General features: G+C 44.4%; 1 protein-coding gene across 1 annotated transcript in view; it reads right to left on the bottom strand.

Moving 5' to 3' along the window:
* The window catches only part of xpr1a (xenotropic and polytropic retrovirus receptor 1a), a gene marked incomplete at both ends in the record, with an annotated part of 80513 nt that overhangs the window by 2441 nt on the left and 59129 nt on the right, over positions 1 to 18943 (bottom strand). The window contains 8 exons of the mRNA XM_084164665.1: positions 9460 to 9654; positions 10961 to 11129; positions 14602 to 14781; positions 15083 to 15270; positions 15454 to 15535; positions 16251 to 16334; positions 16547 to 16696; positions 17093 to 17310. Of these exons, the coding sequence (XP_084020791.1) occupies positions 9460 to 9654; positions 10961 to 11129; positions 14602 to 14781; positions 15083 to 15270; positions 15454 to 15535; positions 16251 to 16334; positions 16547 to 16696; positions 17093 to 17310 (1266 nt within the window). The remainder of the gene's footprint in view (positions 1 to 9459; positions 9655 to 10960; positions 11130 to 14601; positions 14782 to 15082; positions 15271 to 15453; positions 15536 to 16250; positions 16335 to 16546; positions 16697 to 17092; positions 17311 to 18943) is intronic.

Below are 18943 nucleotides of genomic sequence, written 5' to 3'. Positions count from 1 at the left end.
TGTATTGTGTCGGTATGCGTGTATGTGTGTGTGTGGGGGTTTTGTCAGTGTAGTGTGCGTGAGTGAGTGTTTACAGTGGGGAGAACAAGTATTTGATACACTGCCGATTTTGCAGGTTTTCCTACTTACAAAGCATGTAGAGGTCTGTAATTTATATCATAGGTACACTTCAACTGTGAGAGATGGAATCTAAAATCCAGAAAATCACATTGTATGATTTTTAAGTAATTAATTTGCATTTTATTGCATGACATAAGTATTTGATCACCTACCAAGTGAGCATCCTAACACCACCAAACTACTGCATCAACAAACAATTACAGATACAGATAGATTATACAGGCGCCTCAAAGCTGGGACAGAGAGACTGAGAAACGGCTTCTCTCTCCAGGTCATCAGACCGTTAAACAGTCACCACTAGCTTTAGTCACTGTTTCAGGCAGCTACCACCCGGTACTCTACCCTGCACCTTAGAGACTGCTGCCCTAACTACATAGTTTTGAACACTGGTCACTTTAATAATGTTTACATACTGTTTTACACACTTTATATATGTATATACTGTGCCCACACTGTCTTTACACACCATTATATGCACAGCTATTTTCAGGTTTCTCCAGAGATTTTCGATCGGGTTCAAGTCCGGGCTCTGGCTGGGCCACTCAAGGATATTCAGAGACTTGTCCCGGAGCCACTCGTTGTCTTGGCTGTGTGCTTAGGGTCGTTGTCCTGTTGGAAGGTGAACCTTCGCCCCCAGTCTCAGATCCTGAATGCTCTGAAGCAGATTTTCATCAAGGATCTCTCTGTACTTTGCTCCGTTCATCTTTCCCTCAATCCTGACTAGTCTCCCAGTCACTGCTGCTGGAAAACATCCCCACAGCATGATGCTGCCACCACCATGCTTCACTGTAGGGATAGTGCCAGATTTCCTCCAGACGTGACGCTTGGCTTTCAGGCCAAAGAGTTCAATTCTGGTTTCATCAGACCAGAGAATCTTGTTGTCTGAGAGTCCTTTGTCTGAGAGTCCTTTAGGGGGCTTTTGGAAAACTCCAATCGAGCTGTCGTGCCTTTTACTGAGGAGTGGCTTCCGTCTGGCCACTCTACCATAAAGGCCTGGTTAGTGGAGTGCTGCAGAGATGGTTGTCCTTCTGGAAGGTTCTCCCATCTCCACAGAGGAACCTCTCTGACCAAGGCCCTTCTCCCCCGATTGCTCAGTTTGGCCGGGCGGCCAGCTCTAGGAAGAGTCTTGGTGGTTCCAAACTTCTTCCATTTATGAATGATGGAGGCCATTGTGTTCTTGGGGACTTTCAGTGCTGCAGAAATGTTTTGGTACCCTTCCCCAGATCTGTGCCTTGACACAATTCCTTCGACCTCATGGCTTGGTTTTTGCTCTGACATGCACTGTCACCTGTAGGACCTTATATAGACAGGTGTGTGCCTTACCAAATCATGTCCAATCAATTGAATTTACCACAGGTGCACTCCAATTAAGTTGTAGAAACATCTCAAGGAAGATCAATGGAAACAGGATGCACCTAAGCTCAATTTCGAGTCTCATAACAAAGGGTCTGAATACTTATGTAAATAAGGTATTTCTGTTTTTGTTTTTTTTATAAATTTGCAAACATTTCAAAAAAACTGTTTTCGCTTTGTCATTATGGGGTATTGTGTGTAGATTGATGAGGAATTTTTTTATTTGATCAATTTTAGAATAAGGCTGTAACCTAACAAAATGTGGAAAAAGTCAAGGGGTCTGAATACTTTCCGAAGGCACTGTATATATATATATATATATATATATATATATATATATATATATATATATATATATATATATATTATACAGCTGTGGAAAAAATTATGAGACCACTGCACATTTTTCTTAAATCAGCATCTCTACATGTATGACAGCCATTCCATTCCAGTGTCTGTTGAATTCCAACACAGGCACACCTCATTCTACTGAATTAGGTACTGATTAGGTGATCACATGAACCAAATCTTATTTAACGAGGAAAAGTATAAAAACCACTGCTGTGGTCATCACTATCCTCTTGCAATAGGACCAGCTGGATGGCAAAAACAGTGCTAATAGTACCTCAAACGTAATATTAATCAAAAAAAGAACTATTGACCATGCCAAAAGAGTTGAAAAGGAAAGTTTTGAGTGAGGAAAAGAAGGGTTCAATTCTGGCTTTACTGGCAGAGGGATACAGTGAGCGTCAGGTTGCTTCCATCCTTAAAATTTCAAAGACGGCAGTTCATAAGAACAAGGTCAAGCAGCAGACATTGGGGACAACAAAGCTACAGACCGGCAGAGGGCGAAAACGACTCTCTACTGACCGGGATGACCGCCAACTCATTTGAATGTCACTCAACAACCGTAGGATGACATCAAGTGACCTACAAAAAGAATGGCAAAACGGCAGCTGGGGTGAAGTGCACGGCGAGGACGGTTTGAAACAGGCTCCTAGGGGCAGGGCTGAAGTCATGCAAAGCTAGAAAAAAGCCCTTCATCAATGAGAAGCAAAGAAGAGCCAGGCTGAGGTTTGCAAAAGACCATAAGGATTGTACCGTAGAGGACTGGAGTAAGGTCATTTTCTCTGATGAGTCCAATTTTCAGCTTTGCCCAACACCTGGTCGTCTAATGGTTAGACGGAGACCTGGAGAGGCCTACAAGCCACAGTGTCTCGCACCCACTGTGAAATTTGGTGGAGGATCAGTGATGATCTGGGGGTGCTTCAGCAAGGCTGGAATCGGGCAGATTTGTCTTTGTGAAGGACGCATGAATGAAGCCACGTACAAGGTTGTCCTGGAAGAAAACTTGCTTCCTTTTGCTCTGACATTGTTTCCCAACTCTGAGGATTGGTTTTTCCAGCAGGACAATGCGCCATGCCACACAGCCAGGTCAATCAAGGTGTGGATGGAGGACCACCAGATCAAGACCCTGTCATGGCCAGCCCAATCTCCAGACCTGAACCCCATTGAAAACTTCTGGAATGTGATCAAGAGGAAGATGAATGGTCACAAGCCATCAAACAAAGCCGAGCTGCTTGAATTTTTGCGCCAGGAGTGGCATAAAGTCACCCAACATCAATGTGAAAGACTGGTGGAGAGCATGCCAAGACGCATGAAAGCTGTGATTGAAAATCAGGGTTATTCCATCAAATATTGATTTCTGAACTCTTCCTAAGTTAAAACATTACTATTGTGTTGTTTAAAAATGAACATGAACTTATTTTCTTTGCATTATTCGAGGTCTGACAACACTGCATCTTTTTTGTTATTTTGACCAGTTGTCATTTTTACCCAAACACATACCTATAAATAGTAAAACCAGAGAAACTGATAATTTTGCAGTGGTCTATTAATTTTTTCCGCAGCTGTATATATTTATATTCCAGTCCCTGACATTGCTCGTTCTGATATTTCTTGAAAAAAATATCTGGATTATGTGTGCATTGTTTATTTTAATTGTATTATTGCTAGGTATTACTGCACTGTTGGAGCTAGAAACACAAGCATTTAGCTGCACCTGCGATAACATCTGCAAATCTGTGTACGTGACCAATACAATTTGACTTGATTTGATTTGATAGATCTGAAATCAAAACACTTTGAATATGATCACAAAAGATACCACTCATCCATCACTAAGTCTTTCTGGTTGGACTCAAGGGCTCTGTACGACTGATGTCCATCAGGGTCTAGTCTAGTGTGGGTGGCTAGTCATTGATCTGGAGCTCAATAGAGGGTAATGGCGGTCACTTGCTTCTGTCACGCTCACTAAATGTTTGTGTCTAGCAGGTGCCTAAGCGGTTAAAATACTTTTAAGAGTGGGACGTTGCTGTGACAGACTCAGGACAGGCCTCCCATTGAAGCGAATAATAAGCACCTGGGAACCCGGGAAAAGCAATCATCTGTCTTTGGGTTGTTATCTGCCGCAGTGCTGCCTGCCTGGGCTGTCTTGTACTGCTGTTCAGGTGATAAAGAATCTATTACCTGCCTGCCCCATCACTTTCACCACCCCCCTCTCCTCACAGAGCCTATCCAATCAGACACTGAGACCTAGCAAGACAAACAAAGGTTATTGATTCAGGGAAGGTGGCCTCGTGTTGAATTCACATGGCTGATTGGTAGTGAGATAGTGAGTCTGTGTAGTGATATTAGTACCTGTCTGGTTGGAGTATAATTTCCATTGATATGGATTTGTATTACAGATACTGGTAGTTATATCTGAACTCAACCTACAACTGAATATGACGCTTGATCATAATAGGCAGCATGTCCCAGAGAGATAGTGTTGTTGTAACAGGGTTGAGGCAGAGTTCAGTGGTATCATGACCCCGTTAGTTGGTTTGGGGAGTGTTAGAACTTTGAGCTCTTTCCTATGCAGTGGTTCAGGCAGCTCCGTGTGTCCATAGACGATAAAATCATATTCAGTCAGCTAGCCATGGCCTGGCCATGGGTCTCATCTCTATTCCAGCAGCATCCGCCAGAGATGTGTTTAGCCGCAGGCAGGTTATTACAGCTCACTCTCCTCCAGCTAGTCCATCCTCTTCCCCTCCTCCCCTGCTGCCATCCCTCTTTCCATCCCCCCTCCCTCTCTGCTCTCCTTTCTCCTCTCTCCTCTCTCAATCTCCTCTTATATCTTCACAATAGTTCAACTTTTTCTTTCATCTTCATTGTCGTTTCACTCTCACCTACTCGGCAGGTCTATTATTCATCTTTAGCGTTAACACTTTTCTCATATTAATCTATTTCTGTCTCTCACCTAGTTCATGTCTTCTACCTGATCCATTGTCCCTCCCACACTCGATCAGCCAATCATTGTCTTTCCCACCAGAACTATGGTACTTGTTCCAGCCAACCTTGCAGTATTACTCTCCCCACGGTCTGGGCAGTTCATGAAAGCATTCTCGAGGGCTTACATTAGCATTACTGCTCAGCTCTCCTGCATCTTTGAGGGTAATGGAGCTGCATTGGATAGAAGCCCTTTTACTAGCTCCTGACCAAATCTTCTATTTTATGTTTTTTGCGCTGATCTTAATTAACTGTTTTTGTACATAATGTTTCCGCCATCGTTTCCTATGACCGAAAATAGCTTCTGGGCATCAGAACTGCAATCAATAACCTCGAGTTGGATGAAGATTTCTACTTCAACGAGACGGAGGCACAGGACATACTGCTCACCCCGGAACAGGCCCTAATCTATGAGAGTTGGAAAAGAAAACGGCGGCGTAAGAGAGGCCGATGTGCGGGCACCCTGATGAAACAATAACTGGAGAACAAACTGGATGAGTTCCGTTCAAGACTATCCTATCAATGGGACCTGAACAACTGTAATGTCCTATGTTTCACGGAGTTGTGGCTAAACAAGAACATTGATAATATACATCTAGCTGTTTTTTCTATGCATCAGCAGGACAGAACGGCAGTGTCGGGTAAGCTCAAGGAAGGACGTGTGTGTCTCTTTGTTAACAACAGCTGATGCGCAATCTCTAATATTAAGGAATTCTCTAGGTTCTGCTCTCCTGAGTTAGAGTACCTCATGATAAGCTATGTCTATGTTCCACCACAAACTGATGCTGGCACTAAGACCACACTCAACGAGCTGTATAGGGTCATAAGCAAACAAGAAAATGCTAATCCCGAGCCGGCACTCCTAGTGGCCTGTGATTTTGATGTAGGAAAACTGAAATCTATTTTACCTAATTTCTAACTGCATGTCACGTGTGCAACTAGAGGCGAAAAATCTCTAGATCACCTTTACTCCACACACAGAAACGCATACAAAGCTCTCCCTCGCCCTCCATTTGGCAAATCTGACCATAACTATTTCCTCCTGATTCCTGCTTACAAGCAGAATCTCAAACAGGAAGTACCAGTGACACGCATAATACGGAAGTGGTCCGATTAAGTGGATGCTAAGCTACAGGACTGTTTCACTAGAGCAGACTGGAATATGTTCCGGGATTCATTCGATGGCATTGAGGAGTATACCGCCTCAGTCACCGGCTTTATTAATAAGTGCATCGACGACGTCATTCCCACAGTGACCATACGCACATATTCCAACCATCAAACAGCAAAGCGTTAATACAGGACTAAGATCGATTCCTACTACACCAGCTCTGACGCTTGTCGGATGAGGCAGGGCTTGCAAACTATAACGGATTACAAAGGGAAAACCAGCCACAAGCTGCCCAGTGATGCGAGCCTACCAGACGAGCTAAATGCCTTCTATGTTCGCTTCGCGGGCAAGCAACACTGAACCATGCATGAGAGCACCAGCTGTTCCGGACGACTGTGTGATCACGCTCTCCATAACCGATGTGAGTAAGAACTTTAAACAGGTTAACATTCACAAGGCCGCAGGGCCTGACGGATTACCAGGACGTGTCGTCAGAGCATGCATTGACCAGCTAAGGATCTATCATGGTCCACACACACCAACACAGTCGTAAAGAAGGCACAGCAATGCCTCTTCCCTCTCAGGAGGCTGAAAAGATTTGGCATGGGCCCTCAGATCCTCAAAAGTTTATACGGCTGCACCATTGAGAGCATCTTGACTGGCTGTATCACCGCTTGGTATGGCAACTTCTTGGCATCCGACCGCAAGGTGCTACAGAAGGCTCCCTACCATCTAGGACCTCTATTCCAGGAGGTGTCAGAGGAAGGCCCCAACATTTTTTAAGGACTCCAGCCACCCAAGTCATAGACTGTCCTCTCTGCTACCGCCCGGCAAGCGGTACCGATGCACCAAGTCTACTCTGGAACCAACAGGACCCTGAACAGCTTCTACCCCCAAGCCATAAGACTGCTAAATAGTCAGTTAAATAGTTAACCAAATAGCTACCCGGACTATCTGCATTGACCTTTTTTGCACTAACTTTTCTTTACTCATCACATACGCTGCTGCTACTGTTTATTAGCTTTCACTTTATTCCTAGTTATATTTAAATATCTACCTCTACCTTGTACTCCTGCACATCGACTCGGTACTGGTACCCCGTGTATATAGGCAAGTTATCGTTACTTATTATGCATTTAGTATTACTTTTATTATTGCGTGTTTTACTTGTCTATTATTTCTCAGTTTTTTTCTCTCTGCATTTTTGGGAAGGGCCCGTAAGTAAGCATTTCACTTAGTCTACACCTTTTGTTTACGAAGCATGTGACAAATACAATTGTATTAAGCTACTACTGTACAAGAGCAGATGCCATATTGATCCTGAATAAAGTATTTAGCCATACTGTCAGGCTCAATATCCTGTGGTTCTGGGGACTCTAAACTCTAAAGTCAGGAAATGCCTCGTCCTATTTCTAAATTTCCCGGAACATCAGCTGGGACAACATACACAGCATCGGTCTTTGATTTAATTATAGATGATTATTACTTTAATAATCTATTCACAGGACTGCAAAAGCTGTGTCTGCACAACTTCTGTCTTTAACCTGCATTCAAATTAATCCAACTCCTTTACTATATCGTAAAACCTAGTAGGAGGGTACATTTTACCCTCTTTTGCATTATTATAAATGTATTGCAATGTGAATATAGCACAATTCTCTGTGGTATTGGTGTACTACTGGAATCAATGAGGTCATGAGGCAGCAACAGAGCACTACTTTGTGGATGTATAATGAAGGTGACATATCCATACACAACCTGGGAGCCCTGCCAACATTTCTTATGCTGATTTACTACCGCTGTGCCCAGCATGAACATGATTCAATACTGAGCGATGATCACCATGTGTGCTGTGCGGCGCTCTATTCTGCTTGTGAAACAGATGTTCTGTAATTTGGGTGCTAGGCTCCGGTCCACTGGGTCCAGGCCTCATTTATCTATCCCATCTACTGTATGTCAAAACAGAACTGTCAAACTCTGTGGCCAAGATGCACCTCACCTCCACATTCACATCTGGGCTAGACTTCAGTCGATAGGCCCATACAGCAGACATACCATATACTGTATACTGTGACTCAGACTGAGTCTAGCAACAATAAAGAGCATTGGACTGGACAATTTGATAAGTATTTTCATATTTTTAATAGTCTAACCCATATGTATCTCTTTTAGATTCTAATGACCATGAAGAACATACTTCAAATATCAATGGAAACCCTGTGCATACACATTTGGTAAATTCTCAATTTGGTAGCCATGCCAACGCAGTTGAAAGACTGCGGGTTAAGTGGGTATGGTAGTCTGGATATTCCCTCCATCCCTTCTCACTTAACGCCCCCGACACTACCTCTCCATTAAAAAAGAGGGGGATGAAACAGGTCTTCACACAGCATATGAAATGAAGAGGCTCATTAGTCCAGGGTCCACAGGGCTGAAGACTAGAGGAACGGACCGACTGAGTGGAGAAGGAAAAGGCCTTAATGGTCTCATTTCCTAAGAACCTAAAACCTCCTCACTGCCTCCAAACTGACAGCCAAATGGAGAGTCAGGTTACAGAAGAAACACAAATATTGATTAAAATATATATAGAAAAATGAAGCAAAAATCATGCTGTGCAGTAACATTTAACATTTTCAAAGGTTGAGCTGAAGTTTAAAAGCTGGCATTTGCACAAATAAATATATAACTGTCGATGGACGAGCATATAAATAATGAAATGGCAAAAACCGCTTAGCAAACTGCTTTGAAATTATCGACTTGGACAAACATCTATGCAGCCAAGATATGAGATAGCACAAAGGCTGAATGTTGAAGGGATGCATTTGGAGACTGAGGGCCATGTCTCTGTACACTTCCTCTTTTATGATAACACTTCTGAATCAGAATAATCAGTGGCTAATTGTGGAGCTGGAGAATGACAGGCTTTATCCTGCTTGATACTTAATGTTATTCTCTCTCTCTCTCTCTCTCTCTCTCTCTCTCTCTCTCTCTCTCTCTCTCTCTCTCTCTCTCTCTCTCTCTCTCTCTCTCTCTCTCTCTCTCTCTCTCTCTCTCTCTCTCTCTCTCTCTCTCTCTCTCTCTCTCTCTCTCTCTCTCTCTCTCTCTCTCTCTCTCTCTCTCTCTCTCTCTCTCTCTCTCTCTCTCTCTCTCTCTCTCTCTCTCTCTCTCTCTCTCTCTCTCTCTCTCTCTCTCTCTCTCTCTCTCTCTCTCTCTCTCTCTCATAAAATGACAGAGCTAAACCATGATTATCCCATGCTGCGCTTTTGTACTTGATCGTTTCCATTATAATGAGGCATTGACAAACAGAGAAGAAATACAGGCTTGACATCTTCCAGTGGCAAACCATTTGCACTCAAGGTCAGCTGCTTTCATTGTCTTCATACAGCTTGCTCTGAGCTTCAGCATTCAGCCTGACATCCCTCTCCAATCACAGCAAAACAATGGTCTGTTGTCCACAGCTCAATAACACCTCTGCTTATACTCCACTTCCCATGATCCTCCCCTTCCTGTCCAACTGGCTCAGAGAGCTGGGTGTGTCTCCTTACCTTTGTGGGTGCTGTAGAGTGCAGCGAAGGTGACCACAAAGAAGGTGGTGGAGTATTTGCCAGCGTTGACCAGGTGAGGGAAGGCTCGCTTGGTGTCTCGGTACCGACGGAGGCATTGCACAAAACGGAACCAAGCAGGCAGACACTGGATGATGGCACGGATACCGTAGGAGTAACTGTGGCATATGTAATCACCTGGTGGGAATGGGGGAGAAAATTACATTTTAACAACAACCAAAACATTTATCAACCACAGCCATATTTCCATTTTGTATATGGTTCTGGTATCAACCATTCTTACAGCTTGACTTTTTGAACTGTTCTGTTGGAATGGAATGGAGGGACATTCATGGATTTGTTGGACTCACACAGGTTGCTCCACAGAGACAACTTCTCACTGAGAGAGACAGCTCAAGACTAGCTAGCTGTAGTCCCAGTGCTTTGACTCATTGCCATTCCACTACATTGTGCTGTTCGCTCTACACTCTCCCTCTCTCCTTCTCCCACACACACACATAATAATAATAATACTAATCATTTGGGGGGTGCTTATATTTGTCCTGTTACAAAGTGTGTAATGGAAATGTGTTTCTTGCATTCCCAACTCCCCCTGAGACACTCGCAGGGAGTAGGGTCACAGCCAGGGTCACCATTGTACACACACAGCAGCAGCAGCACTCTCTACATCACTGGGGCCGAGCTCCCTGCCATCCAGGACCTCTATACCAGGTGGTGTCAGAGGAAGGCCCTAAGAATTGTCAAAGACTCCAGGCATATACGCTTTTGCTACTGTTTATTATCTGGCACTTTATTCCTAGTTATATATACATATCTACCTCAATTACCTCATACCCCTGCATATTGACTCTGTACTGGTACCCTGTGTATATAGCCAAGTTATCATTACTTACGTTTATTATTACGTGTTTTACTTTTCTATTATTTCTCTATTTTCTTTCTCTCTGCATTGTTAGGAAGGGCCCGTAAGCATTTCACTTTTAGTCTACACCGGTTGCTTACGAAGCATGTGACAAATACTTTTTGATTTGATTTGACTCTCTGAGTGGACAGCTAATCAGCATGAGAGTCACACTGCTGGACACAAACATTTCCATTCAATTACCTCCCTGCTGATTTTTCGGGCCACAGCAGAGGGCTGCAAATTACTGAGGAGAACCATTAATATCTCATTTTCCAGACAAACAAACAGACACAGGCAGACAGGCAGACAGACAGACAGACAGACAGACAGACAGACAGACAGACAGACAGACAGACAGGCAGGCAGGCAGATGGACAGACAGATCCCACTGAATATGGACAACAGTGCATATCTCCTAAACAAAACAATACTGTTATAGATGAGTTTGAACAGAGTTGCTGAACCAGCATGATATATAGGTTTGGGTTATATACATTCGGCTGTTACCTCACTGCATACCTGACATGACAGTTCTGCACTTACAGAGCAACGGTAGGTACTAGTTATGGTCTAACTCACCGTTGAACATGGGCAGGAGGCCTTTGCGGTCGGTCCATTTGAGCTCGAAGCTGTAGAAGCAGATGAGATACTCCAGGTCCATCAGTACAATCACCAGAGAGTTGAGCTGGTCGGCCAGCCAGAAGTCTGCAAACTCCACGCGGTGGAACGGCGCCGTGAACACACGGAACTAGGGAGAGGACAGACAGACAGACAGAGTTAGTAGTCCCATACAAGACACAGGAGATCTGATTAAATACATATGCTACCACTGAAGGGGTGAAATGTGTGTTGGAATAGTCTGAGGTTAAGATAACATTGACAGCTCTTCTATCTACAGTACACCTCTGCATACTAATGCCACTAGAACTCTCATGCTTGTCTAACAATAAGCCATTAAAGACATTACAAATGACCAAAGAGAAGGGACACACATGTAAAGACCTGGGCTACAACTATGTATACAAGACTTGAACATGGAGGAAGCTCATTGTCATGCAGCTAATGAGCCTGTAATGTACAGGGTATTATAAACTGGGTGGTTCGAGCCCTGAATGCTAATTGGCTGACAGCCGTGGTATATCAAACCGTACACCACGGGTATGACAAAACATTTATTTTTACTGCTCTAATTACGTTGGTAACCAGTTTATAATAGCAATAAGGCACCTTGGGGGTTTGTGGTATATTTCCATATACAGTGGGGGAAAAAAGTATTTAGTCAGCCACCAATTGTGCAAGTTCTCCCACTTAAAAAGATGAGAGAGGCGTGTAATTTTCATCATAGGTACACGTCAACTATGACAGACAAATTGAGAAAGAAAAATCCAGAAAATCACATTGTAGGATTTTTAATGAATTTATTTGCAAATTATGGTGGAAAATAAGTATTTGGTCACCTACAAACAAGCAAGATTTCTGGCTCTCACAGACCTGTAACTTCTTCTTTAAGAGGCTCCTCTGTCCTCCACTCGTTACCTGTATTAATGGCACCTGTTTGAACTTGTTATCAGTATAAAAGACACCTGTCCACAACCTCAAACAGTCACACTCCAAACTCCACTATGGCCAAGACCAAAGAGCTGTCAAAGGACACCAGAAACAAAATTGTAGACCTGCACCAGGCTGGGAAGACTGAATCTGCAATAGGTAAGCAGCTTGGTTTGAAGAAATCAACTGTGGGAGCAATTATTAGGAAATGGAAGACATACAAGACCACTGATAATCTCCCTCGATCTGGGGCTCCACGCAAGATCTCACCCCGTGGGGTCAAAATGATCACAAGAACGGTGAGCAAAAATCCCAGAACCACACGGGGGGACCTAGTGAATGACCTGCAGAGAGCTGGGACCAAAGTAACAAAGCCTACCATCAGTAACACACTACGCCGCCAGGGACTCAAATCCTGCAGTACAAGACGTGTCCCCCTGCTTAAGCCAGTACATGTCCAGGCCCGTCTGAAGTTTGCTAGAGTGCATTTGGAGGATTGGGAGAATGTCATATGGTCAGATGAAACCAAAATATAACTTTTTGGTAAAAACTAAACTCGTCGTGTTTGGAGGACAAAGAATCCTGAGTTGCATCCAAAGAACACCATACCTACTGTGAAGCATGGGGGTGGAAACATCATGCTTTGGGGCTGTTTTTCTGCAAAGGGACCAGGACGACTGATCTGTGTAAAGGAAAGAATGAATGGGGCCATGTATCGTGAGATTTTGAGTGAAAACCTCCTGCCATCAGCAAGGGCATTGAAGATGAAACATGGCTGGGTCTTTCAGCATGACAATGATCCCAAACACACCGCCCGGGCAACGAAGGAGTGGCTTCGTAAGAAGCATTTCAAGGTCCTGGAGTGGCCTAGCCAGTCTCCAGATCTCAACCCCATAGAAAATCTTTGGAGGGAGTTGAAAGTCCGTGTTGCCCAGCGACAGCCCCAAAACATGGAGGAATGGGCCAAAATACCAGCAACAGTGTGTGAAAACCTTGTGAAGACTTACAGAAAACGTTTGACCTGTGTCATTGCCAACAAAGGGTATATAACAAAGTATTGAGAAACTTTTGTTATTGACCAAATAATTATTTTCCACCATAATTTGCAAATAAATTCATAAAAAATCCTACAATGTGATTTTCTGGATTTTTTTCTCTCCATTTTGTCTGTCATAGTTGACGTGTACCTATGATGAAAATTACAGGCCTCTCTCATCTTTTTAAGTGGGAGAACTTGCACAATTGGTGGCTGACTAAATACTTTTTTTCCCCACTGTACCACACCCCCTCGGGCCTTATTGCTTAATTAGAGTAGTGGAAGACGAGAGGGCAGAGAAGAACAGGAAGCTACTCTCCAAATGAGCTGGGACGTGTTGAGGTCATGAGCCCTGCAGCAGCCAGCAGTCCTAGTATCTCCCTACAGTAAATGAACTGGTGGATACCTATGGAAAGCCTAATGTGTCAACCTGTCACTCATTCAACAGGGCTATTGCCACACCAGCAATAGTTTGCCCCTCATTGAGAGGTACTGCTTAGGTAGGTAAATATGGGCTCACATTTTGTGAATGGTTGGTGAAGTAGTAGAACATTTTTTTTTCCCATTTGCAGACAAATTCCATTTTTGCTGACACATTATCCAATCCGACACACCACACATGCACAAACATGACAGTCTGGGAGCAGCACAGGATCAACGGCAGAGCCATGCCCCTGGAGCAGATTGATTTGATTTAGCTTAATATGATTGGGTTAACTAGTGTTTTGGGTATGGTTTCTGTTGGGACTGGATCATGTTATCACGGGTCTGCGAATGAGACTGTGGGTGAATGGGAATGATACTCTCCCCCGCTTGCCTCCAGGGCTAGCCTGACATTTCACAAGCCCATCTCTCTGTAGGCTACACTGCATCACTAGGCGGTCTCAACCAGTCCCAGATTGTTGCAAATGTCAAACAGTATTGATTCATCCTGTTATATATGTGAGCTAATTCAAGATTTCTACCTGGCAATCTATGTCCCTATTGATCTCCACACCATCTCCATACACTGAAATTCTAGACATCCAGAAGATAAACCTTCTTCAAAATGTATTCATTGTGTAAACAAACACACCAGGCAATCTGTTTCGATTTGTTCCCTGATTATATGTTTGTCCTCTGGTTAGTGCCTGTGTTCAGTGTGGGTGTGTGGCTCTCTAGGATGGTGCACAGGCCCCAGTGGAGCCCAATCAGAGCTGGAGAGGGCTGTGGAATGGCTCGGGGGGCTGGGTAACTAAGGGAAGGGATTGGGAGGATTGGAGGAGCAGCATACTGATGGATCCATCCCTGTAATGATTGCACAGTCACAGCCGTCACATCCCCAGGGACCCGCCTGCATTCTATTATCCCTCACCCCACTGGCCTCTGTCTCACACACACACACACACACACACACACACACACACACACACACACACACACACAGAATCCTCCTACCCTCCAACCATCCCCATCCCCCTAGCCAGCAAACATCAGACAAAGAAGAAATAAGCCGAATACAACAAAGCACAGTAGAGTATGAGAGATAGATATCAAATACAGTGTTGTACACACAAACACCAGTTGAGTCGGGTTTCATTGTACTGATATCATTTCATCATTATAATACAGTAGTCCCAGTGGAGAAGGAGCTCACCAGCAGTTTGAGCAGCCAGAAGCGGGACTTGTAGTAGCCAGTCTTGAAGGGGTTGATGAGGAAGAGGAGCATGAAGCCGTAGAGGATGAGGGGGTTGACCTGCATGGGCAGCAGGGTGTACTCAGAGTACAGACAGGACAGGATACTCATACACCACAGCACCCCCAGGAACCCTGCAATCTAGGGAAGAATTAAATAGATAAAGCCATCAAACACTCAATAGATTTTTATTAAACTACATTTATAAAGCTGTATATAAATTGTCCTTGATAATATGATCAGAAAAAAACATAGTGCAAGTCATCAGATTAGTATTGATTATTGACAATTTTTCATTTCCCTTATTCAGCTAATTCTCTCTCTAGTGGTCACACAATATCATTTTTTCTCTCTATTATTTCCACTAGTTCTTTCAGTATACTGTCTGGCTGTATTCTTGTTATTGTCCTTTTGCATCCCCTGGTTCTCCCCTCTCCCTTACCTCAAACAGGTGCTGGTGGGAGAGGTTGCTTCGAGGGTTCAGCTCAAAGATGAGCACGTGGTTGACCCCCGCCTGGCGCCAGCCGTACGTGTTAATGCCCAACAGGAAGAGGAACTCGATCAGCAGGAAGCCACCGCGGTAGATACGCACCAGAGGCCACACGTTTTCATACCGGATGAGTACAGCACCTGCAAATATTAGCAATTAAATCATCTAATTCTCCATCAAAATATCTGAGGCTAGAGTCCTGTTATAAAATACAGTATGTACAACTAACTTGAGCTCCCCACTAATGGCAAAGCCCCATTTCCTGTGTATCTGTTAATCCCCCAGTAAAAATACCTAATTAGCATGGTTGTGTGTGAACGTACCAGTGAGGATGAAGGAGATAGCGAGGACTATGAAGACCCCACAGTACAGGCCAACGCGGAAGGTAGTCCAGGCTAGAGCAGGCTGCAGGAAGGAAAAGCAGAGAATGACAGAGATGAGAAATTACCAGTTACTAGGCCTGTGTGACCGCCCGTCTTCTCTGCTCTACTGTAATGTTGTCAGGCACACAGCTGGAGAACCACGCTAGGCAGTTACTAATTCATTTAGCTTGACAGATAGACACACTTATCCAGGGAAGCTGAAACCATTCACAGAATCCAGTTCACCTGTTCCTTGTTCAATGCACCTTATAGGACGAGTCCTTACATTAAAGTGTGTTATTGTCAAGTACTTTTGGATGTGCTAAAAATACATTTCATATAAAGATGCCCACAGGAATCTGGACAAGTAATATGGATCTGGCATAATTCAGGGTGGACATTACATTAATATTAATACAGCTATAAATCTAAAGGATATGTGACAGGGGATGTGAAGCACTCTCTCCAGCCCTCTCTCTCTCTCATCCCCTGTGGAAAAGCTATTTGTCCAGTCTAGTTTGGAGAGCCTCTTACAGTATCAATACTGTGGGGTTGAATAGGGTGTGTGTGTCACATACATATATACACACACAGCAGGAAGGAGATGAAGAGCAGGAAGTGTGTCACTCTACCATACTAGGTTTATGTTGATGAGATTCTGGCGCTGGCAGGGAATTATGGCGGGAATGATCTAATTGGTTAATTGTCCACTAACTAACATACACACTCTAGTAAGCCTGTGGTGCAGTCTCTCTCACCTGTGCTGCCCCCAGTGGAGGCACTCTCAGCCTCTTCATGGCCTTCTGACGGTCCCCTCCCTCCAGCTCTGTGGTCACCAGAGCCTGTCAAACACAACACACACGTCTTTACTGTTCATCCAGGAACAAGTTCAAATGCAATACAAGAGTAAAAGTCAAAGACCAGGATCCAATTTTGCCAGAATTAGCAGTTTTGTGGTTAAAAGAGATGATGGAGTATACACTGTTGTCAAGAATGAACATCAACCTAAACAACGCTTGACCACCACAGCCAGGGGCTTCTGTTCCATACATACCTCAGTCTCAGAAATGAGCTGGGTGATCTTCTTACAGGTGTAGAAGGGGGCCACCTCCACGTGGGCCACGCGCCAGTCAGCCCCACGGGGAGTCTCCAGGATCTTATCATGCTTCTTCAGGATCTTACGGAAACCTGTGAAGTTCAGATTCTGGGAGAAAGACAAATCCTGGGCTTAAGTCTGAGCAAGAGATGCAGAGAGGCAACAGGAAACAACGACTAAACGGTTGAGATAAACTAAACTGCTAAGATAAAGAGAGACACTGAGAAAGAAATGGACACACCACTAGAGAGAGGTGGATTGAGGGATTGTGAGATGCAGAGAGACATTTGATGCTGATAGCAGCATCAAACAGAAAGATGAGAGGGTGTGGATAGGCTGACTGTTTCACCTGTTAGTTCAGCATCAGGATGAGACTGAGGTAGTATCTAGGGGTAGTGTTTTCGGGTTTAGGATTAAGGGTACCAACCTGGTAGTCCTGCATCAGGATGAGGCTGAGGTAGTACATATGGGTAGTGTGTAGGGTTTAGGGTTAAGGGTACCAACCTGGTAGTTCTGCAGTAGGATGAGGCTGAGGTAGAACTCGGAGAAGGCCAGCTGCAGGTCCTTGATGTTGCGGTGTTTGCAACGCTCCTCCTGGGAAAGGTGGAACACCGTCTTGCGTTTCCGCAGACCTGGCGCATTGCTCTCGCGCTGCGCATCCAGAGAAGACTGCAGCTCATTCTGCAGGGTGGCGAAACGCCTCTGGGCTTCAGCAAGTTTCTCTGCAGGAGGGAAGGAGATATGTAGAACAAACGAGTGAGGAACAGTGTCATGGCATTATGACAAAGACAGATCTGATTTCACTCTGCTGATGTCTTGTGGATAGTTCTAGTGGTTTTGAGAGTAACGTCTACTGCACTGAGACTGTCAGAAACATTAGGTTTCATTAACAGGCCTGCAGTAAATCCAGCCAGAGGTAAACACACTTCTCCTTGCCCTCCTCTCCATTACAGGGAAGTGGAAAGGGGAGTATTATGTTCTGCAGACGTGTAAATGCAGCCCCCGGCAGGCCCATTACCAGGGTCATGACAGGGTTAATTTCCCTCCTGAGAGAGAGACAGCAGCAGGGCAGGGGGGAACCTGAGTTGATCTGGAACATGGCCCACATTCTCCCCCAGCCTCCCCCACCCCAGTCCCACTAACACATTCCTGGACTGAACTCCTCGAGCCCGGCTTTGGCACATATCCTCCACTGTCCCCTCCGCCTGGGTCTGCACTCTGCACCCCACCACATCCTATTCATAGGCCAAGGCTGGAGATAGGGTTCTGGAATATACCTTTTCAGTCCTGATTCACAACTAGGCCACCTGGTCAACGGCAGGGCAGAGAGGCCCTGCCTGCATGTGTTTGTGACAATGACCAAGCACCGTCTCATGTTCCCCACGGTCGATCAGTGAGGACAGGGGTGTTATGTTAGGTGCAGTGGGTTCAATGGTTACTTTAACGGTCAGTTGCACACTCAGCCTCTGAATTTCACATTACCTGACTCACAGGAATGCCTGTTCTTTTGATGGCTAAAATTAGAGTAATCCCTCACAGGATAACAGTAGATTATGTCACTGACACTATCTACCCTGTCCAGAGGGTCTCCTATCTGCTGCTCTGCATGGATCAAGTCATGACATAACATGAGGCGTGAGAAAGTCAAGACACACATACTTTACCTAAATTGGAAGAAATGAAGCCTGGGTAGATTTGTGTGTACAGACAAAGATGTCAGACTGGTACGCAGGCTGAAGAGGCTAAAATAAGTCTTAATGTCTGAGTTTTGCCAGGATCAGCCACAGGTAAAATATTGTCTCTGGAGTCTATATCTGAGGATACATACAAATATTTTAGATATTGTGACAGCATTTAACAGAGACTGTGTTGTGCCTTGGTTTTTCTCACTGGCATATAGTTAAATGCACTGCTCCAGGATCACTTAATGGGGTCGATGACCCTTTCAGAAGAGGGAAGCTGCTTGCTACAGCGCTCTGCGGAGGCGAGGACTCTCTTATGTAAAGCTCACACTTTGAACAAGACATGAAAAGAGGGAGATAACGATGTCTGTCCAACAAGATTCAGTAATTGCTTGTTTCATCCCAACATCCGGCTAGACGGATATACAACACATCCAGGTGTAGAAAATGAGAGATTATGATGCTGCAGTCTGGAGTCTGAGAGTGAAGTGACTGACTGTGGCTTGGCTACAAGACTGCCAATAAGAACTAACACTGCTGAAAACAACCATCACTATAGATTTCACTATAATCTGAATTGAGACAGATTTATTCTAATAAAGCCAGATGTCTAGCCATGATGTGACTCAGACTCAGTCTGCTGGATGTGCTTAGTGAGCAACAGTGATGGGAT

The sequence above is a fragment of the Coregonus lavaretus genome (assembly GCF_964263955.1).
Source record: "Coregonus lavaretus genome assembly, chromosome: 6".
NCBI classification, from domain to species: domain Eukaryota; kingdom Metazoa; phylum Chordata; class Actinopteri; order Salmoniformes; family Salmonidae; genus Coregonus; species Coregonus lavaretus.
Note: the sequence above shows the minus strand (reverse complement) of the source record. Positions and strands in the feature narration are given on the sequence as shown.